Raw genomic sequence first — 22,936 nt, forward strand, 5'->3', positions numbered from 1 at the left:
AATGCTATCATTCGGTGGAACAGCGACGGTGTGATGTATTAAGAACTGCTTATGACATTTATTGTCAACAACTCAGACATCTTTTAGGCACAATACAAGAATAACGACCAGAAAGACTGTGTGGAATGATGCAACTCCACGATAACGCCCGCCCGCTTTCTGCTATACAGACAAAAAACATCATACGGGAATTGGGTTGGGAAGTTATCCCGCACCCACCGTATTCACTTGATCTTACGCCCTTACATTTTTACCTGTTACGCTCTCTGTCGAACAGCCTTCAAGGAACATCTTTTCCGGATGAAAATGCGGTCCCAACATGTCTCGCTAGTTCTAGGCCTCAAAACCACCTGATTTTTACTGTCACGGAATCGAAAACTTACCCCAGCGTTGGCGAACTGTTGTAAATAGCGCAGGAGAATTGATTATCGATGATTATGTGCATCTGATGCGCTTGTTAAACGTATGGAAATACGCTACGAACTTATTCACCAAAGCAACAAATGTAAGTGTTATATAAAACGAATTCCATGATTCAGTAAAGTTTTGAGAATTTATTTATATACTTATTTTTATACTTCACTTTGACTTGTATGAACAACAAATAAGTATGCATAACATAAGTTTAGCACAAAGTCATTTACTTTACATTTTCTGGCAGTTAGTATTAAACGTCCAGCTTATGATTTCTGTCTCAAAAGAGTAAAAATGTCTTTTCTTCTCTATATATGAAAGGCTGACTGACCGACTCACCATCGCCCAACCGAAACCGCCAAGAATAGAAACTTGAAACTTGGGGGAGTAGTGGATCTTATGCTGTAGGCGTCCTTTAATAAGGGATTTTTCGAAATTCCAACCCTAACGTGGTGAAGTAGGGGATGAAGGTTTTTTTGTTTTTTAAGTGTCGCTATTAAGCAATTTTGAAGCTAGACCTACAAAATTTGAATTTGGTTTCTCGGTCAGAAATAGAGAAGTACGTGTTTCAGCATTTTTGGAAATTTAACCCTATAAGGTTGGAATAGTGAGTGAAAGCTTTTTTTTTTTTGAAAATATATCATTACTAAAGAACTAGGCTACCAAAGTTTTTTTAAAGCTACTCCTATGAACATTGGTATCTGACTTCTCGGTTTGCAAATAAAAATATACGTGCTTCAGTTTTGTTTGGAAATTGAACACTTAAGGGGGTGAAGCAGAAGATTAGATTTTTTTTATGAAAATATGCACCGCATTTTTTTTCAACAGTTCTTTATTGAACAATGAGAATTACACACACACAAAAGAATGCTATTTTATCTACACACCTTATTTTTCCACGTAATCTGCATCCCGTTCTATGGCCTTCCTATATCGCGAAACAAGGGCGTTTATGCGCTGTCGGTACCAATACTTGTCCTGCTGGAGGAGCCAGTGCTTCACGGTGTGGTTCACCTCCTCACTGTCCTCAAAATGTCTTCCACGAATAGTATCCTTTAATAGCGAATGACAACATCAGCTCGCTGCAACATGTCAGGTGTGACAGATGTGGATGGTCTCCCCAGACGCTGCAAATCGTGGAGGTCCGTCGAACCGCTTTCTGATGACCTCACCCTCTGTGCCCAGCGATTAACTGTACTTCTGCCGACAGAAGATGCTCTGTAGACTTTGCACAAGCCTTTGTGAATATTCCCCACAATTTCTTTCTCTGCCGTCAGAAATTCAATAACGGCACGTTGCTTGAAACGTACATCGCCTAAAGACGCCATTTTGAAACTGTCCTGCAGCTACGCTATCTGTCGAAAGTGACGGAAACTTTTCGCATTCGTAGCATTGTTTTCGGCTGAAAAAAAAATGCGGTGCGTTACTTTCTGGCCAACCCTCGTAGTTCCTGAGGGAAATTTAGTTGACAATATTATTTATAGTTGCCAGCGTATCAGGAGTTCTTAATAAAGAGCAAGGATCCACACTTACAGTACGGTTGCCCCTAATGTCATAGTGTAGAGAGCATCGGAATGAAGTACACTGAAAGAAAGTCCTTCCATACGTTTCATTTGGTAAATCAAGGCTAATTTGTGAACTTTAAAATTTTAAAAATAAAATACGTTTGCATCACTATCACTCGATACTCATGGTTTTTTTTTATTGCAGGCTATGGAGCTCCTGCATGCACTGGCTGCTCTCTTTGTCCTAACTTTTTCTGCAGGTAAGATATCTGTTACAGCTACATGTAAGAAAAATGAAAGCTAAGAAACTGCAGCAATAAATCAGCTGTATGCCGTGTAGAACAAAATGCATACCACATAATGAGTAACCACTGTAACCTCCCCACCGCAATTTTTTTAAAAGAAAATAAATATAGCAATACTTAATAGAAATGGGAGCCAAGTGTAACCTCCCCACAAAAATTTTAAAAGAAAATTACGATACTAATTAGAAATGCTGATGGACATGGCTCTATGCGTAACCTGCCCACAATGAAATGTACTGACAATCGCAACAAATGTGAAATTCGCAATCTGACTCAAATATAAATCCTTCAAAAAATTAAAGCCCATTCAGTGACAAGAAAATTCAATTAAACTGAAATATCGGTCTTTGGCCCTGTGTAAAACAATCAGAATTAAAGTCTTACCTCAGAATAAATCGATGTCACATATCTGCTCTTGTTGTTGCGCACCGCTTGGAGGAACTGCATTGCAAATAATAATTTCTCCTTTTTTTTTTTTTGATTCTAGTGAAATTTTTCTTCAAAAGAAGTGGAATGAAATGGGAAGTGCAACGAAATCTTGAGTTCAATAAAAAATTAAATTTTTGAGAAAATGCTTTTGAAATAAAAAATTATTATTGGGAGACTTGTTGAAGAATAATTACAATAAATAAAATTTTTCATTATCTAATGATTATATTAATTAACAGTATACCTTATTCCTCATCTTGACCATTGATGCCGACCGCCTACATCACACAACCGCACTGGGCTGCTACTACTGACCGACCGCTCTGCATGAGGACTACAGACTGAGTACTGCTCTCAACTAGACAGAGCTACAGACTCGCAACGACTGACTGACTGCTACTCTGCATAGCGACAACTAACTCGCAAAGACTACTACTGACTGAGAACCGCTCGCAACACTCGCGCGGTCAAGCGCATACTCTCTGGTCACAGATGCTACAATGCCTCGCCATCGCTGCTGCGTTACATACGTGTTTCATAACCCTCCACTCGGGGGGCAAAAATTTGGCAGCGATGGTGAGTCATTTGGACTTGCCAAGCGCGGCAAAATTTTTCTTTAATTAACAAAATCCTACAACTTACAGAATATTTAAATGTTGTGCACACGCACTAAGTACAAAATATATCAGACAAGGACAAAATGTGAATACTAAACATAGTAGCAAATCAGAAAAAAGTATATACAAACTTTTTGACAGATAAAGTGCACAGGCACTGAAAAAATTCTTTAGCATATGCAGAACAAATAAACAGACTGGCAAGAATAATTAGATGTAGTACATAAAGTAAATGTTGTGCACACGCACTAAGTACAAAATATATCAGACAAAGACAAAATGTGAGTACAAAACATAGTAGCAAATCAGAAAAGTATATACAAACTTTTTGACAGATAAAGTGCACAGGCACTGAAAAAATTCTTTTTAGCATATTCAGAACAAATAAACAGACTGGCAAAAAATATTATGTTGACAAGTGTACATGCACTGAAAAATGTCTTTAGCATTTTCACAACAAATAAACATAATGGCAAAAAAAAAATTCATGTCCAAAGTGCACATGCACTGAAAAATGTCTTTAGTATTTTCACAACAAATAAACATAATGGCAAAAAAAAAAATTCATGTCCAAAGTGCACATGCACTGAAAAATGTCTTTAGTATTTTCACAACAAATAAACATAATGGCAAACATCATGTCGACCAGTGACATAAGTGTACTCACACTGGAGTTTAGCGAATCGAAAAATGTATAACCTATGAACATAAATGATGTTACCAAAAAAATTTTTTCTTTATGTGACAAGAATCAGGATAGGAAAGGGAAGGATTGCATCATGGTTGTAGCACTTTAGATTGCACACAGCTGCTCTGAAAGTCCATATCTTTCCACAGTAGTACAACACCAAGTGACACAACTTGAAGTTCTTTTCCCATCAGAATTTATCAGTGTAGCCAAGACACTGAACTGTCGTAGTAATGTTCCATGTTTTCATTTTGGCAGTACATTAGGTACACCAAACAGTGGGACCATAATAATGTCTTCATCGCTCATGGTGGTGGACAGCATGTCGTGTCAACACCACACTCTTACAAGGCACACCAACGTAGAATTAGTGCAAAACCAAATATAGTGCTCCATGATCACTGGGATAAACAGGACAAATGGACATTGCAGTAATTCAGGGTAGTCAGCTTATGAGGTGAAGGACATCAAGTCACATAATATTGACAATTACAGTCTTCATTGATAGTTCGTGGCATTCATAGCCCAGTTATTGAACATTTCTGTACCAAGTATGTAGTATTACAGAAAAATGTTCATTAATTGTTTTACATAGAATCAGTAGCCTTCTTTTCCTGGTTACAAAGCATTATGAAATAATCGCATTCTTTTCAGTTACAGAGTATAATCAAGAATCATTAACCTTCTCCTAATTACAGTTAATTAATCATTTGTCTTTAATTAATCATTTGTCTAATTACAGTTAATTAATCATTTGTATAATTACAGTTAATTAATCATTTGTCGTTAATTAATCATTTGTCTAATTACAGTTAATTAATTAATCATTTGTCATTTCAATATACTAAGAATTATTAGCCTTAATTAATTACAAAGCATTATTAAACAGTACCATAGTTAATTAATTATGTGTCATTCCAATCTATTAAGAATCATTAGTCTTTTCCTAATTACAAAGCATTATGAAACAGTCACATTCATTTCCAACTACAAAGTATGAACATTGAAAACAAGAGTTAATTAATGGCATAATTAATAACAATTTCGTTGATTGACATTAATTATTGGCACTCAGTGGCCATCAAGTATTGAATAGAATAAAACATAGTTCATCATTCAGTATTATTCAGATCATTACAAAGTCATTATTAAAAATCAGTTAATTACAGTCAAATCATTAGTAATCACAGGCATTACAATAAACAGTGGCAGTTATTAGCTAGTGACAAAGCATTATTTTGAATATAGTCTCATTAAGAGGTCATTACTCGAGTGACATGCTATTCAGAGTTGATCAGTATTATTCAGAATTATCATAAACTAGTGACATTATGTGGGACTGGTAATACATTTTTTTGGTAGCAATGCATTGCGTTGGGATCGATAATTAATTGCTGAGGCATAATACTTTTTGCTTTTGACCTATTGCTGCAAATGAGGATAGGTAACGTCATTCGTCATGAGTCAGCTGTAGCAAGATTATGTAACAAGGCAGTACATGTGATCACATTTATAAATGATAAACACAAATGGGTAAAAAAATATAAAAATGCAAGTACTAGAACAGGTATAATAAGTAACAGGTTTAGTAAGTGTCATGAAAAACTTCTCCTGGAAAAAATACAAAAACGGATTATTGACCTGAAAGAAGAAACGCACACTATGCTGAAAAGTAGTGAACTTCGAATTAACAAGTAGTGAAATGTGTATAAAATGTGTTCCATAGCTGTCCTTTCCAAAACTTTCCGTCATCCTACTATGCAATGTAACACCTGCTGTCAAAGCAAACCGCAACAAATACTTAAATAACTACGTGGCATAAAGAAAAAAAACTTCATTATCCATATCATCATAACTTCACCATTATCATCACCTGTAGAGAAAAACTTCATTATTCATAATACCATTTCCTTCATCATTATTCATCAGTATTCACTATCATCTGCAAAAAATCACTTCATTACTCATTACACAACTATTCCTTATCACTAGCATATTTCATCACTAAAACTAAGATGTGTAGTTCTCTCTGACAGCCTGCATCAATCACCTTGTATTCTGAAAGAAAAAATTAGTTAAGACTGCTATTCTGTGATGAGTATAGTATAGTCTTGTTAATGTTTGTTAATCCTGATCCATTTACTCTTCCTCATAAAGTTATTGCATCTCCTTTCGTTTATTCCGTAGGTGAAATTCCCATTTATGTTAAATTTATTTCTTAGAATCATCATTCCTTTCTGAAATTGATGAACAAAGATTAATGTCTTGCATTTAAATCCTATACCCACTAAATAATGACTGGTTTATGGTGACACAATTAACCATACAGCATAACATGACAGAAAACGTAATATGTCCAAGATATTGACAGTGTTCGGATGCGAAAAAATGTACACAGAATAATACAATGCAGTAGCAAAAAAAATGTGAAACAGTCACGATGTTGAGATGTCATAAGGCAAAAAAAAAAAAATGTCAAAGTCGACTGGTGTGTGTTATATCTTAACTATTTCATAGTGCATACAAACAAAACTGGAGTACCGTCATATACACAAAAAAATGGAAAATGTGCACGGTCTGATGTGTAACGACAAGAAAAGCGACCTGCTAACCTTACCTTGCCGGGCACTTGCCAAGAAAAAAATACGATAATCATCAATAATTAGTCAGGTGAATTAATTGCATTAGTAAATGGCATCATAGTGTGTTGAATCATACAGTGGTTTCACTCAATAAACGGTTTAATGTTTGAGATATGGTGATTGCCTTTCGATTTTCTGGTTCTCAAAGTTTCGACGTGTACAACATTGGGGTGAGGGATGCTGCGAATCCGATACGGACCTGCGTATAGAAGTTCAAATTTACTGCACTTACCTTTTAATTTGCTGGATAAATAGTGTGTACGTACTAATATCTTCTGTCCAACGTGAAAGTCGCGGCGTGTACAAACCAGTTTTTGCTGTCTTCTCCGGCGCTCTGCGGCACGTTTGATGTTGTTCAGCGCAATGTCAATTATTTCGTGGTGTCGTAGGCGACGATTTTTGGGGAATTCTATTAATTCTTTAATTTTGTTCGGTGGTTCAACGTTTTTCAGTATAACAGTCGGAGATAGCATAGTGGATTCATTTGGAATGGAATTAATTACATCTTGGAATGAGAGTATGTGTGTATCCCAATCAATATGTCTTTTGTGGCAGTATATTCTGCACAGCTTACCAATTTCCTTCATTAATCTTTCACAAGGGTTCGAAGAAGCGTGGTACTTGGATATATAGATCGGAGAAATGTTTCTAGCTCGTAACATGCGTGTCCATATACTACTACGAAATTGTGATCCATTGTCGGAAATTACTTTCATTACATGCCCTACATGAGATAGAAAATGTTTTATAAATGCATTTGAAACAGTTTTAGCGGTAGCTTTGCGTAATGGAGTGAAAGTAACAAATTTTGAAGTGAGCTCAACAGCGACAAAGATGTAGCAAAAACCTCTGTTAGTTCTCGGAATCGGACCAAAAATGTCTACTGCGGCCATGTGTCTTAATTTCACAGGTATAATGGGATATAAAGGAGGAATATGTGAAGTGGTGTCTGATTTAGCTTTCTGGCAAATTTTACAAGACGCTAAAACTCGTCGTATACGTTTCTCCATGTTGGCAAAATAACAGTTCTGTCTCAGTATAAGAAAACATTTTCGTGCTCCGTAATGTGCGTAACTTAAATGAGTGTACCAAATTAGTTTGTTAACCAGTTCGTCAGGAATGCATAATAACCAAATGTTGCTGTCAGGATGAGAGCGGCGAAACAGAATGTCATTGCGTACAGTGTAGTGGTTCCTAATCGTAACATTTTTCCTATCTTGCCATAGGTGTTTAATTTCTTTCCACACATTGTCCTTATTTTGTTCTTGTGCTATGTCCTGTAATGACGATGAAATAAAATTTTCAAATGCAACCTGCTGAATGTACATGACACTGAAATTTGCTTTGCAGAAGTTGGTTGCTACGTCTTGCTGATTGTTACTGAGAGAACGCGATAGTGCGTCTGCTATAACATTTTGCGTACCTGGAATGTGAACTATTGTAAAATTAAATTCCTGTAAATATAGTTTCCATCTGCTTAACCTGTCGTGAGTGAATTTAGCTGAAAGTAAAAATTGTATCGCTCTATGGTCTGTGTAGACGGTGGTATGTCTGCCGTAAAGAAAGTGCCTAAATCTCGTGAAAGCCCATACAACACATAATGTTTCAAGTTCTGTGACGGAATAATTTCGTTCAGCAGGTGACAAAATGCGACTTGCAAATGCGATGTTTTTAATTACCGTAGAACCATCTTCTTCTATTTCCTGGAAAATGTGTACGCCTAAGGCGGTGTTGGAACTGTCGGTAGCAATGGAAAAATTTCTAGTAAGATCTGGATGCGATAAAAGTGGTGCATTCAACAAAGCATGTTTCAGGTTCATGAATTCAGAGTGTGCTTGCTTATCCCAAGACCAAATACTGTTTTTACCTGTTAATTGGCATAGTCTAGGCGTGTCTAAAGCAGAATGGTGAATAAATTTACGAAAAAAGTTAATTAAGCCCAAAAAACTGCGTAATTGCTTTTTTGTTGTAGGAACAGTAATGTCACGTAGAGCTTGAAGTTTTTCCGGATCAGGTGCAATGCCTTCTGCTGAAATTACGTGTCCAAGAAATTTTATAGAAGTTTTGCCAAAGTGCGATTTACTGAGGTTAACTGTAAGTCCTTGTGCATGAAAAGTTTGTAATAGTTGTTCAAGAATCATATTGTGTTCAGACCAGTTAGCTTCTGCGATAAGAATATCGTCTACATACGTCGTAATTCTGTCTTTAAGTTCTGTCGGAAGTATTGTGTTCAAACCGCGAATAAAAGCTGCAGAAGAAATAGTTAAGCCGAACGGTAGTTTGCAAAATTGATAACAGTCGCCGAAACAGAGAAAAGCTGTATATTTTCTACAATTCGGATGAAGTTGAATTTGCCAAAATCCCGATTTCAAATCTAATGTGGAATAAATAGCTGTACCGTGAAATTTCTGTAAAAGTTCCTCTAATGTCTGTGGTCGATCTGTTTCATTAATAATAATGTCATTAATGTGACGTGAATCAAGTACAAGGCGAAGTGAGCCATCTTTCTTCTTAACAATATGTAGCGGGTTTATGTACGGACTAACTGCTGGTTCAATAATTCCCTGATCAAGCATATCTTGCAGCTCTTTTTTAACTTGTTCTCTGTGAATATACGGAATAGGATAATGCTTAGCTTTAAATGTGTCGTGCGGTTTGACTTGAAATTCATACATAAAGCCGGACATAGTACCAGGAATGTTGTCAAAAACTGGAGCTTGCTGTAAAAGAATTTTGTGTAATTGCGTTCGTTCGTCGTCTGTAGTTGCACTGCTCTCTTTAACCTTATCAGAAATTAACTGCATAACGTCGTAGTCAGCTTCGTCTGGAGTATTATAGTTATGTACGTACGTATCCGTGAACAATGTGGGATTACAGTCTATGTTACGTGTTGCGGAAATGACCTCTGTGCGGTTAATTGTTTGTTCTTCCGCAGATAAAGAGTGCTGAAATTCTAAGGCCAATTGTATATTTTCATCCTTTAACATTAAATAAGAATTCTGAAAATCAATAACTGCGTCGTGTTGTACCAGAAAATTCGTACCTAAAATAATGTCTGTTGTCAATAAAGGCACAATCCAAAAATTAGAGTGAAAAGTATGACCTCCAATACAAAATGATAAATGCGTCTGTAACTTAACGTCTACACCTTTACTCGATACTGCTCCTTTCACTTTTGTTTTGCCTAAAGGTAACGTCGGATAAGTATTCTCTTTGTTGCACTCATTAAAAGTCTCCTCATTTATTACTGATATAGGTGAGCCGGAATCAATTACTGCTGAGAATTTTGATGAACCAATTTTAATTTCGATAACAGGATGTGAAATGGTTTTCTGAATAACTGGTCTTTCCTGTAAAAGAGTGTCTCTGATGTCGTCAAAAGTAATTACATTTTCGTGAGCAACATTTTGCGTGTCTAAGGTAGTGCTTGTATTATTGCAAGATGCGTCCTGTACATTATCTAGTCAGATTCTATCTGACGTGTTATTATTATTAGGAGGATTCTGTGGCATTTCGACTATTTGAACTGTCCTATTACTTCTTCCAGGCGTGTTACGCTCTGGATGGTACCTACTGTCGGGTTCATTCATGAGAATATGTTCTTGCGTATGATTTTGCTGTTGGTATGACCGACTGTTGTTAGATGTTCGCTGAAAATTGTCCTCATTATTTTTACGTCTGTCGTAATAGTCATTCCTATACGGTGCATTACGATAGGAATTGAAATACTGTCTTCTTTGTACGTAGTTGTTTCCTTGCTGACGTACGTTACTATTTGTTGGACCAGGGGCTATACGTCCACGCGGCGAAACATTAAAGCCTGGTTGACCTTGTGTATTCCATTGTTGGTTAGGTATGTTAACCGGCTGGTTTTGATGTTGTTGTTGTGAAACACCTCTATTGTTACTAAAGTGTTGTTCCTGTTGCTGAAAATTTTGACGGTATTGATAATTAAAATTTTGCCTGTTATTAAAGTTTTGGTAATTGTCGTTCCTAAAACGTCTGTTATCTTTCCGATTGGAATTACGTCCCTGATCATAATTGTAGTACCGTTGTTGACCTTGGTTGTTACTCAAAAGGTTTTTGTTTACAAAAGAATAATCAGATTGCTGTACTTCCAAGAGCTGTAAAAGATCTCTGAATGCTGAAATGTTTTCTTTTTGCTGGCCCGTTAGAAGTGACACCCGTAATGACCGTGGTAATTTAGAGATGCATAGTTGTATAAGTGCGGATTCACTATACGGTTCACTTAGGTACTGGTTTTGTTGTACCATATGCTCAAAAAATTGCGTTACACTGGGAAAATTTGAGTTTTCATAGTTTGGCAAACTAATTAGTTGGTCTTTAATTCCGCGCTGTGTCGTCTTCGACCAGTACGCTGACAGAAAAGCATTCTGAAATTCCTCTACCGAGTAACACTGTCTCGCGATCGGTCTCATACGAGTTGCCGGTTCGCCTTCCAAAAAACTGCAAATAAATTCAAGTTTATGTGTTACAGGCCAAGTCGGTGGAAGAGCAAAACTAAACTGTTGAATCCAATCCAGTGGGTGAATCTGCGTTCTATCGTTTTTGAAAACCTTAAACTTTCTCACTGACAGAAAATGTTTGTAGTCGAAGTTATCATCTCTGCATGATGGAACAGGTTCAGGATCGTAAGAATATCTATTGAACTGTGGTTGTTCGGAATCTAAGTCCCGTACTCTCTGCAGATTACCCAAATTATACGCGCTGCGTGAGTCTGACACATGTTCATAAAGTGGCGTCTGTTGTGTATTATTAACAGAAGTGTTTTTCATTTCTGTTACTTCTTGTTGTAAATTTGATAACTTCCTACGTAACGTGTTGTTAGATGAATCGATCTCATTAATTGTCTGCTGTAAATTTTGAAATTCAGGCGTTTGGATAAATGAAACCGGTGCAGTATCGTCTGATTTATTGTCATTAGTATTTTCGATAGCATCAATACGACTGGCCAATTCATCACATTTTTCAGTCAGTATTTTAACCTGATCATCGGTTTTAGAATCAGACGCATTAATCTGTTTTTGCAACTTGCGCGTAGTTTCGCTCAGTTTTTTAACATCACCTTTGATAACATCACAATCCTGTGTTAGATCTAATTGTTCGAATCTATCTGTCACTGTTTGAATATTTACTGTGTGAGTATCTGTTTTTGATTTAAGGTCAGAAATTTCATCCCGTAATTCCGCGTTCAATTGTTCTATGGTATTAATTTTGTCGGACACTGTAGTAATATTATTGTCTACATACGTCTTCGCTTTCGCGAATATTTTACGTTTGTCCTCTTGTCTCTGTGCAGTGATTGTTTCCATGACTTGTCGTTTTACTTTGTTTTGATCTTGAATAAATCTGCGGAAACGCGTATCACTGTTCTGTATGTGCTGACTAAAGCGCTCGTTAATCTGAGTGTTCTGCTGTTCGAATTTCGCGTCTATCTTTGCGTCCATAGTGCGCGAAAGTTCTACCGTCATTGCTTTAAACTCGTCCCGTAATTGTGCAGCTTTTTCAGAGCATTGTTTAGCGACTCCGCTAATTTCGTCTCTGAGTGTTTCTGTTGCGGCTGTTTGCATTTCTCTTAATTCTTGCGCAACAGACTTAATTTCTTCGCTATTTTTTCGTGAACAAGCCTCAATTTCCACGCGCAACTGTTCCTTGGTGTCATGGCACTGCGCGGCAACGGCTGTAATTTGTTCACTAAGTTGTTTGAAATTTTCGTCATTATTGTCAAGTTTTTCATTTAAGTGTTTGTTATCTTCCCTAAGTTGTTTGACCTGTTCATTGAGTTGTTGTTTGAGATTTTCGTTATCTTGTTTGTTATCTTCCCTTTGTTTGTCTAATTTTTCGTTCTGTTGTTTGAAATTGTTGTCTATTTTCTCACTATGCTGTTGTAGTAAACTTCTCATAATTTGTACCAAGTCAAAACTAGCGTTTATATTCTCTGTGCTGTTTAGTGGTGGATCTAGAACTCTCTCGCTTTCCGTGACCATTTGGTCATTCTGTAATTTAGAAAAAGGTTTGTCAGTCGGATGTACACTGTCAGACATTATTTCGGAATTAAATAAATCCGCCCTACTTTGTGTGATCTGTTCATTTTCATTACACAAATTTGTCTGTACGTTACTTGAGTTTTCCAAATCGGGTGTGTTAAGCTGGGTAGCGCTCATTACTATAGACCGCTCCGCGTCATCAATTGTCGTCAAGTTAACAGACGAGACAATTGAGTTCGTTTGTTCATCATTAAGGTGAAAGTCATCATTAGTGGTTGGAATGCACTGATTGTTAGTGAACGCAGGATTGTCATCATTACGTTGCGTATCACAATTACTATCGGTCACGTTGTTTAAGTCGGTAATTTCATTCACAATACTTCGCGATACACTATTCACAGTCTTTCGCGGCATTTTTACAATAGTCAAAATTTTTCACAAAACAAATCAACACAATGCAAAAGCAACACACAAATACAACAAAGCAACAAATTGCCGTTGACCTGTAGAGAGAAAGTCACAATATTATTAAAAGCGTTGCGCTAAATCCTAATTATATCTAAGCAAACAAGAGCAGATATCTGACTGTCGCTCAAAAGACTCTCAACGAAATACGATCCTGGACTGGGTGTCGCCAAGTGTAACCTCCCCACCGCAATTTTTTTAAAAGAAAATAAATATAGCAATACTTAATAGAAATGGGAGCCAAGTGTAACCTCCCCACAAAAATTTTAAAAGAAAATTACGATACTAATTAGAAATGCTGATGGACATGGCTCTATGCGTAACCTGCCCACAATGAAATGTACTGACAATCGCAACAAATGTGAAATTCGCAATCTGACTCAAATATAAATCCTTCAAAAAATTAAAGCCCATTCAGTGACAAGAAAATTCAATTAAACTGAAATATCGGTCTTTGGCCCTGTGTAAAACAATCAGAATTAAAGTCTTACCTCAGAATAAATCGATGTCACATATCTGCTCTTGTTGTTGCGCACCGCTTGGAGGAACTGCATTGCAAATAATAATTTCTCCTTTTTTTTTTTTTGATTCTAGTGAAATTTTTCTTCAAAAGAAGTGGAATGAAATGGGAAGTGCAACGAAATCTTGAGTTCAATAAAAAATTAAATTTTTGAGAAAATGCTTTTGAAATAAAAAATTATTATTGGGAGACTTGTTGAAGAATAATTACAATAAATAAAATTTTTCATTATCTAATGATTATATTAATTAACAGTATACCTTATTCCTCATCTTGACCATTGATGCCGACCGCCTACATCACACAACCGCACTGGGCTGCTACTACTGACCGACCGCTCTGCATGAGGACTACAGACTGAGTACTGCTCTCAACTAGACAGAGCTACAGACTCGCAACGACTGACTGACTGCTACTCTGCATAGCGACAACTAACTCGCAAAGACTACTACTGACTGAGAACCGCTCGCAACACTCGCGCGGTCAAGCGCATACTCTCTGGTCACAGATGCTACAATGCCTCGCCATCGCTGCTGCGTTACATACGTGTTTCACCACATAATCATAAAATTTTAAGTTTTTCTGTAATTTCGTTAAAAAAATAATCTGCGTATTTTTTTATTTCGCCAGTATTTACTCAGACTCTGGGTCTCTCATGTGGCACTGTGACATGGAGCTTTCGTTCATCTGTTCTGCGACTGCTCGCTCTAGTGGTTCACTTCGATCAAGCTATATGAGTAAAAATTATCAATATACCGTAATATTACAGGCAACTGAGGAAGACAGGACTACAAAAGTTGAAGATGTCTATGTGATTCAGTGTATAATATACTGCGACATTAGGTGGGAGGAGCAACTTCATATCCTCACCCAGCCATCTGTCTTCATATCATAAATGCTTCCCTAAATCACTTGTTGTGAATACCAGAGTATTTCCTTACATTTTGTTATGAAAGATTTCGTTCCACATCTTTGTGCAGACTAAGCTTGCACATTGTCTTTAATGATAATGATTGAGTAAGCTGAATTGAGATCTTCCGCGAAGTCCTTTTTGCTTATTATTTTTCCACATGATTTTTGACACCATATTTCGTATGCTGCTCCTTTATTATTACTAGATTTTCAGTAGTCCACGTTTCACTTCAATACATTCTCTGATGAGTCAACACGCTGTGACCACCAGGTTAATGACATGTTGCTTCATCTTTGGAATGCAATGCAGCAGCGATTCGGCAAGGTATGGAGTTGCAATTCCTTTGTAGGTATCATGTGTTTACGCAATGGTCACAGAACTCCTGTAAATTATGGGCAGCTAGCGCCTGACGGCGTCCAATATGCGTTCCATTGCACTTCGAGCAGGCGAATATGATGGTAAAGACATTATTAGTGCAGTCTCGTGCTCCTCAATCCCTTAGCACGATTGTGGATTCGTGACACGAACCGCTATCCTGCTGGTAGAGACCCTTGCCACTGGAAAGGACATCAAGTGTGAAGGGATGCAGGTGGTTCACACTAACGTTCAGGTTGTCCAAAGCTGTCATGGTGCCTTCAGCTACTACCACAGATCCCATGGGAGCCCAGGTGAAGTTTCTCCATAGCGTAGCATTGCCCTCAATGATCTATGTCCAAGGCATGGTGCATGTCTTGAGCAACAATTTGCCTGGATGATTGCTTACCAAGACGGGGCCATCGACCTGGTGTGTCAATAAACGTAATTCACTCAACCAAGCGACACGTTTCCACTGATCCACGTTCCAATCTCGATGGCCCCATGCCAATTGCAATCGTAACTGATGATGTCGTTGGGTCAACATGTGAACACATAGGGGTCATCTGCTGCAGAGTTTCATGATCAACAGTGTGTACTGAATGGTATGCTCTGATATGCTTCTGCTTCCACCAGCATTGTAGTCTGTCGGCAGATCTGCCCTGTCTACCTTGCTCTATAGAGCAGTCAAGTTTCCGACCTTCATCTTCTGAAACGTCAATGTCAAATACATTGTCACCTAAAATAATGGTCCCACTGCCTTTCAGTCACTTCCCACAAATGATGACGACAGTAGCACGTGAACAGCAGACCAGCTTGGCCATTTCCGAGATGCTCGCCCCCAGTCGCCTGGCTGTGACAATCTGTCCTTTGCCAAAGAGACTCGAGTCAGTGGATTTCCGCATTTGGGAATGATTCCCCATTAGCCTCTGCTCCTCTTACCCAAGGTTATTCATAATTACCCCTGGAGTTTCAGAAGATGACTGCGCAAAAAGTACAAGAAATAGAGCAGAATCACACATACCAGTGGTTAGAAACGGTCTCTAAATTTCGATTCGTGATATGCACCGTGGCGTGTACTAGGAGGCAGGCTTGTCAGAACATCTAGACAACTCAGTCGCTCCGTACTGCAAAAAATCAACCCAATGGACAACTTTCCAAAGTGGGATGCTGTCTTTGTGCACACACGCACATACTGATGTTTGTCGCGTCACAGACGGCTTCCCTATTAAGGATCTGTTATGTGAGTTGAGCTCATGGAGAGATGCTCTGTACGCTGATAGGTGCTTTGATTTTTCTCTTAGCCATGTTCTGAAGCCTCAGAGATACTAAAAAATAACCCTGTATCCTTTCCCTAATAATATCATGTGCGCACAATGCCATCGGGCTGCATTAAATCTCATGGTGTGCAATAGTCTTAAACTTTTGGCTCATCAGTATGCAGTATATAGGCAGTTGTAAGTATTTACAAAAACCGCTATTACACGAAAACTGAAGCCACTACAGAAATTCTGAAATTAGACCAGGCTTCAGGGATGAATTATCTTCCAGAAACAGTGTAAATCGTTCCTGTAACAGAATTTTTTTTGACCAATGGGTACATTCGTGGTCTAAAAATCATGCCCTAGAAGAAATGAATGGTTGTATTCTGTTAAGGAGTCCAAACGTCTATCTGGCAACCTCCTATCTGGACCATCCATCAATGTCCATTTTTATAAGTATTGCTTTGAAGTCTGTGTGACAAATGACGTATGATTAGATAAAAAGGAACCAATAAGATGGGAAGTGCAGATGTCTGGATTTTGAAGAAAAGGCTGGAAAGATATATGATATAATGGACTTTTTCAGGGTCAGAGGCATCAGAATTGTGGGTATTCTGTTGTTAAATTGATGGGATAGGAAATTTGTAAGGTATGGCAGTTGGCCATGAGAAGGAAATTTTGGGTGGAGTCCAAGCTGGTTAACAGGAAGGTGTATGAGCTGGTTCAGGTGTCTGTGCATGCTTTGGGAGAGAACGGAAGCGGAGACCTATCTACGCAACGATGTGTGGCCGATGCGACGACAGAAGGAAGTCTCACTAGGGAGTTCACTTGTTCCGAGGAAAAGAAATAATATGGAGGCTTTTCACAACTCAAATAGTAACCTGTTGAGAGGAATGATTCCCTATTTGTTTCTACTCCACTTACGTGATTTTCCTTCGGCGTCACGTGCCTGCAACACCACCACCTGACATTCAGCCTTGTGATGGACCGTGGTCATGTTTTGGCTCATTAGTGCACGCAGCACCACACTAGTGTTGGATGCACTGGTGAGCAAAAACATGACCACGATCAAGCAGGTGGAGCTTACAACTCCTCTCCTCGTGGCAAAAAGTGTACTGAGCAAAACTGAGACCGTTAAGACCGAGTGCAATCGGAAGTTAGAGAGTACCCACCGCCTGCCGACCGCAACTCCCCCCTTCCCCCCCTCCCCCCACCCCCCATCATTCACACTAACAATTAGCATTACCGCCTAACTGAACTTCGGGAAGAAAAAGATTTTAAAATGATGAAACATAAATGATATTTAGTTTTTGGTAGGTGTTTTATTAAACCGTAAACTATTGAGCCAATCACTCAACTGGTACCGCTTATTGCTAACAACCGTTTTTTATACACTGATGAAACACATCTCAGTGTATCGTGAGCGCTGCCTTCAAATCCTTCACAGAAAAGAAAGGTAACAGGTAGATACTCACTACAAAGCATGCTTCCTCTGTAAAACTCCTCTCTCTAGCGACACTTGCTTCACCCACATCTTGCACTACTATTTAATATCAGCCAATTAAAAATGTGTTGCACTGTACTTACTGTCTGTAAATCAGTTGACTGCTGGCAGAAATTGGAAGACTTAAGGCTGTCAATGCTTTGTGCCTGTCCACTGTCAATAACAATAATAATTGCGGTATATATATAGAGTAACTCAGAACCATAACCAGGATTCAGGACGTCAGAAACGATTTTAAAAAGTTTCATATAAGTGCAGCAGCCATTTTCGACAGAAACTTATGCAGACAAAAAAATTAGCAACTGGAAAGTATTGCCAGAGAATGATGTCACTACCAGACCAGGAACAAAGTGGACTGAAGATAGAAAAAGAATTCGCAAAAGAAGAAATGAGAGCTGTCTGTCAACTCTGAAGAGTGCAACAGTGCGACAGTGTCCAATCGCTCCCAAAAATAATGATAGTATTGTGTAGTCCCTACAACAGTGAAGAAGCCATCACATAGTCATTGTTGAGTTGTGCTGTCAGTGATTTCATTTATTGTTGCTAAATGAATAATGAAGCAATTTATGGTCCATTTGGAGAACTACGTACATTTTACCCCTCAGGCGGTAATTAATACCAGGCTGGGACCACTCTATAAGCAATAAAGCAAAGTTCGCCGAATTAGTGTGAGGGTTAGCATTGTCGTGAAGCTTCGCAGGACCATGCACATACCGTTCTGAGTAGACTGTTACCAATTCCAACACCAGATATTATTAATTCCGTGGATTCAATAGCCTGGTGCAAGTTTCTCTTCTTCAGGGACTTGTATGTCCCAGACCTACCCCAGTAATTCAACCAAGGAAAGGAAACGTACAGTTTAATGTGGAATCCGAACCACGTGCAGTTCCAGACTGGGAGGCGACGGCTAGGTTAAAGCCAGACGGAGTTATTCCGTAGTCCGACAGCGATTCGAAACCGTGCCCTTTCAGTTTCCGGGTATGCGCTTTACAACTGCAACACTCCAACGCCAGAATATCTTTACGAAATGTCTGATAAGTCCTGTAATTGTAAAATGAAGGCTTATCTTCACGTGCGGCATCACCTCTTCCACGACGTAGAGCCAATGGTGCGCTTCGTAGCACATGTAGTAAGAACGTGGTAAAATGTTCTGTGCCAAACATAGAAGTGTCTCAGGGAATGTGAAAGGATCGCTCTTGTTCTCTGTACACGTAAATAATCTGACGGATAGGGTGAGCAGCAATCTGCGACTGTCTGATAATAACGCTGTAGAGTACGAGGAACTGTCGTCGTTGACTGACTGTAGGAGGATGCAAGATGATTTGGACAAAACTTTTATTTGGTGTGATGAACGACAGTTTGCTCATAGTGATATAATATTTTTGATATTTCCATCTACTGCAAAAACACAAATTTTTCGACTGTCTCACTGGGGAGCAAAATAAGCGACAGACTTCGTACTTTTAAACTATTCCCAGTTAGCTAATTACTGAACGGAAATTCAGACGTTTCTGCCTGTCATGCCTTTTCATATACGTCCACAACCATTGTGGCAGTATGGATATGTTACTCCCACAGTACTTTTATACGAGGGTAATCCAAAAAGTAAGGTCTCCTATGTTTTTATAAGTATAGAACTCTGTGTGGCAGTTCGTCACACTGTTAAGAGTGCTTCACCGCTGTGTATAACCATGCGCACGCCGCGCTGAGGCGCTCAGTCTTGGCTTGGTAGTCGTTGAGAATGGAGATCCCTTTGTATATTACCGCCAAGTGCTAATTGCGTGCAGTTATTCGGTTTTTGAACGCAAAGGGCACTGCGCCGATTGAAATCCATCGCCAGTTGACGGAAGTGTATGGTGAGTCGTGCACGGATGTCCAAAATGTTCGTAAGTGGTTCAGATGGCTCTGAGCACTATGGGACTTAACAGCTGAGGTCATCAGTCCCCTAGAACTTGGAACTACTTAAACCTAACTAACCTAAGGACATCACACACATCCATGCCCGAGGCAGGATTCGAACCTGCGATCGTAGTGGTCCCGCGGTTCCAGACTGAAGCGCCTAGAACCGCTGGGCCACTCAGACCGGCTTCGTAAGTGGTGTAGAGAGTTTGCAGATGGTCGGGCCGAAATTCACTACGAACAAAGGAGCGGAAGACCGTTAATCTCTGAGGAGACAGTGTTGAAGGTTGAGCAAACGATGCGTGAAAATCGGCGGATCACCCTGGATGATCTCTGCACGTTGGTTCCTGAGGTTTCCCGAAGCACCGCTCACAGAATTTTAACGGAAACATTGAACTACCGGAAGTGTACGCAAGATGGGTGCCAAGCATGCTGACTGAGGACCACATGCGAAAACGAGTTGATGCTTCCCGCGCGTTTCTTCACCGCATTGCAACCAAACAGGACAACTTTCTGGACTCAATTGTCACGGGTGACGAAACCTGGGCATACCACTTTACACCTGAGATCAAGCAACAATCACGCCAGTTTCGGTGTCCTTCGCCAAAGCCGCGGAAATTCAAACACAGTCTGCCGGTAAAGTCGTGACAACCGTTTTTTGGTATCGGAAAGGGGTATTGTTGGTCGACTTTATGTCCACTGGGAACACTACTAACGCTGACAAGTACTGTGAGACTGAAAAAACTCTAAAGGGCAATTCAGAATAGGAGAAGAGGAATGTTCAGCAAGGGTGTACACATTCTCCATGACAACGCTGGCCCACACATCGCTCGGCAAACCGTTGCTCTCCTGCAACAGTTTCAGTGGAACATAATCACCCAGCCACCCTATAGTCCTGACTTGGCGCCCAGTGACTATCACCTGTTCCCTAGGTTAAAAGAACATTTGTCCGGAAAGAGATTCAGCTCCGATCATGAGGTGAACGAAGAGGTTCATAACTTTCTGAACAGCATGGCGGCGGACTGGCATGACATGAGCATACAAAAACCGCCACAGCGTCTACAAAAATGCATCGACAGAAATGGTGATTATGTCGAAAAATAGCTAAATGTTCAAGCTGTAAACTGATGTAAACCATTGTAGAAATAAACAGTTCTATGTATTTATAAAAAATAGGAGACCTTACTTTTGGGATTACCCCCGTACAAACAATGAGTCACGCACATATCAGATTTGGGTAAAACTCTTCCAAGCTTTCCTGTGTCATGCTTTTATGCAACCCCTATCCACTCCAGTCCCTCAGCCATAGGGGTGCTGGGGTGTTTTATTGCCACAGTAAATTTTTCTAGATAGCAAGTGTGTCCATTTCAGGGAAATTCCTACAGACATTACAAAGATATGCTGATATGTCACTGTCTTTGCACTCTGACTCTAGGAGTGAACTGTCATCGTGACTGTCACCAGTAAGTCTAGTGACCACGAAAGCTACGAATTTGATGCTAGTGTAGGTCGTTACCACATATTTTTATTTGTCACGTCTTCTCCCATCACTCCTATCACGATTGGAGTTATGGATATACACCGGCGGAAAAAAATAATGCAGCAAACTCATTTTATTGAAAAGTTTATTGAAAAGTTCATCATCGTGGAGGTATATGGAAACAAATTCAGACCAAATGAAATGGAAGTCACAGTAAATGGTGTCCAGACACACGAATCAATACACAAAGTACCCCCTCATGCGATATTCTCGCATGCAGACGACCATAAAGGTGCCGATTGGCATCCTATGATAAATTCTTTGAAGCACTTTGCACCTTTTGTTGCAGCTCTTCAATGCCTCTTGTAGGCTCTGGAGAACAAGTAAGATCCCACTTCGCTCGCCCAGTTAGCCGTGCGGTCCAACGCACAGCTTTCCAGATTGGGAAGGAGCGCCTGGTCCCGCGGACTTGTGTCGAGGTCCGGTGAGCCGGCCAGTCTGTGGATGGTTTTCAGGCGGTTTTCCATCTGCCTCGGCGAATGCGGGCTGGTTCCCCTTATTCCGACTCAACTGCACTATGTCGGCGACTGCTGCGCATAGCCGGCAGGAGTGGCCGAGCGGTTCTAGGCGCTTCAGTCTGGAACCGCGCCACCGCTACGGTCGCAGGTTCGAATCCTGCCTCAGGCATGGATGTGTGTGATGTCCTTAGGTTAGTTAGATTTAAATAGTTCTAAGTTCTAGGGGACTGATGACCTCAGCTGTTAAGTCCCATAGTGCTCAGAGCCATTTGAAACATTTTTTGCTGCGCATACAAGTCCTCCATATACGTGTACACCACCATACCACCATTACTCTACCATGCAAACATAGGGGTTACACTCGTCTGGTGTGAGACGTACCCTGGGGGGGGGGGGGGGGAGGGGGAGGGGGAGGGGGGTCCACCGTGTGCCGAACCGCACAATAACCCTGAAAGAGTGGTTCAGTATGGAACGGCGGAGGGGTGAAGTGGACTGCAGTAGTCGTCATGGGGTTGTGGACCACTGCGGCTGCGGTGGGGAAGGAGTCTCTCTGTCATTTCTAGGCCCCCAGTTAACATACAATACAATACAATACAAGATCCCACTTCACCATGTCCCATACGTGTTCAATTGACGACAGATCTGGTGACCTTGCTGACCAGAGCAGTTGTTGTACACTAAAAAGAACATCTTACATTGCAGCAGCCACATGTGGACGTTCAATGTCCTGATGAAAATGCACATCACCTTCCTGTCAAAGAAACGGCTGTATCACAGGGATAATAACCCATGCAATGTAATGGACACCGGTTACTTTATACCTCAGAAACACCAGTTGTGACCCTGAGTCGTATCTGATGGCGTTCCGTACCATGAAGTCTGGAGTGGAACCATTGTGTCGTGAGTGAATACACTCCAGAATAGGTCGCCCACTAGATCTACGCCATGCACATATACATATAGATGCAAGTCAGTTAGAACCTACTCTCATCATTGAAGACAACAGAGCGCTATTTCACTCTCCAGTCGACTCTTTTGAGACACCGCAGGGCCAAGCTCGGCGGTGTAGTGGTATCACGGGTAGCCTGGCGAGAGGTGCAACTGATTTTAATCCTGCTGCGAGCAGACGGTTCCCAATGGTTCTTGCGATCACTTCAGATGCAACATATGCCCAGATTACTTTCCCGGATTAAGGTTGGTCGGTCACTGTTGCTCTCACATAGCACTGATCTTGATGTGCATATGTAAAGGAGAACAGTGTAATGATGCCAACTTAAGAGAAATTGATTTTTTACCTCATTAAAAGTTCATTATGATTTTTCGGACACATGTCTTTTTAAGTTTTATGGTTAAAAATGTTTTGAAAAAGTATACACAGTGACGTCATAATCCTGAGTACTGGAGTAATAAGGC

The 22,936-nt window shown here is 39.8% G+C and overlaps 1 protein-coding gene across 1 annotated transcript in view; it reads left to right on the forward strand.

Annotated features, from left to right (window-relative positions):
• Nucleotides 1-22,936, forward strand: part of LOC124615771 (lysosomal acid glucosylceramidase-like) — a 240,052-nt gene that overhangs the window by 26,890 nt on the left and 190,226 nt on the right. Inside the window, exon 2 of the mRNA XM_047143870.1 lies at nucleotides 2,125-2,179. Coding sequence (XP_046999826.1) covers nucleotides 2,128-2,179 — 52 coding nt within the window. The 5' untranslated portion in view covers nucleotides 2,125-2,127. The remainder of the gene's footprint in view (nucleotides 1-2,124; nucleotides 2,180-22,936) is intronic.

Source organism: Schistocerca americana, chromosome 5, assembly GCF_021461395.2.
Source record: "Schistocerca americana isolate TAMUIC-IGC-003095 chromosome 5, iqSchAmer2.1, whole genome shotgun sequence".
Taxonomy (NCBI): Eukaryota; Metazoa; Arthropoda; class Insecta; order Orthoptera; family Acrididae; genus Schistocerca; species Schistocerca americana.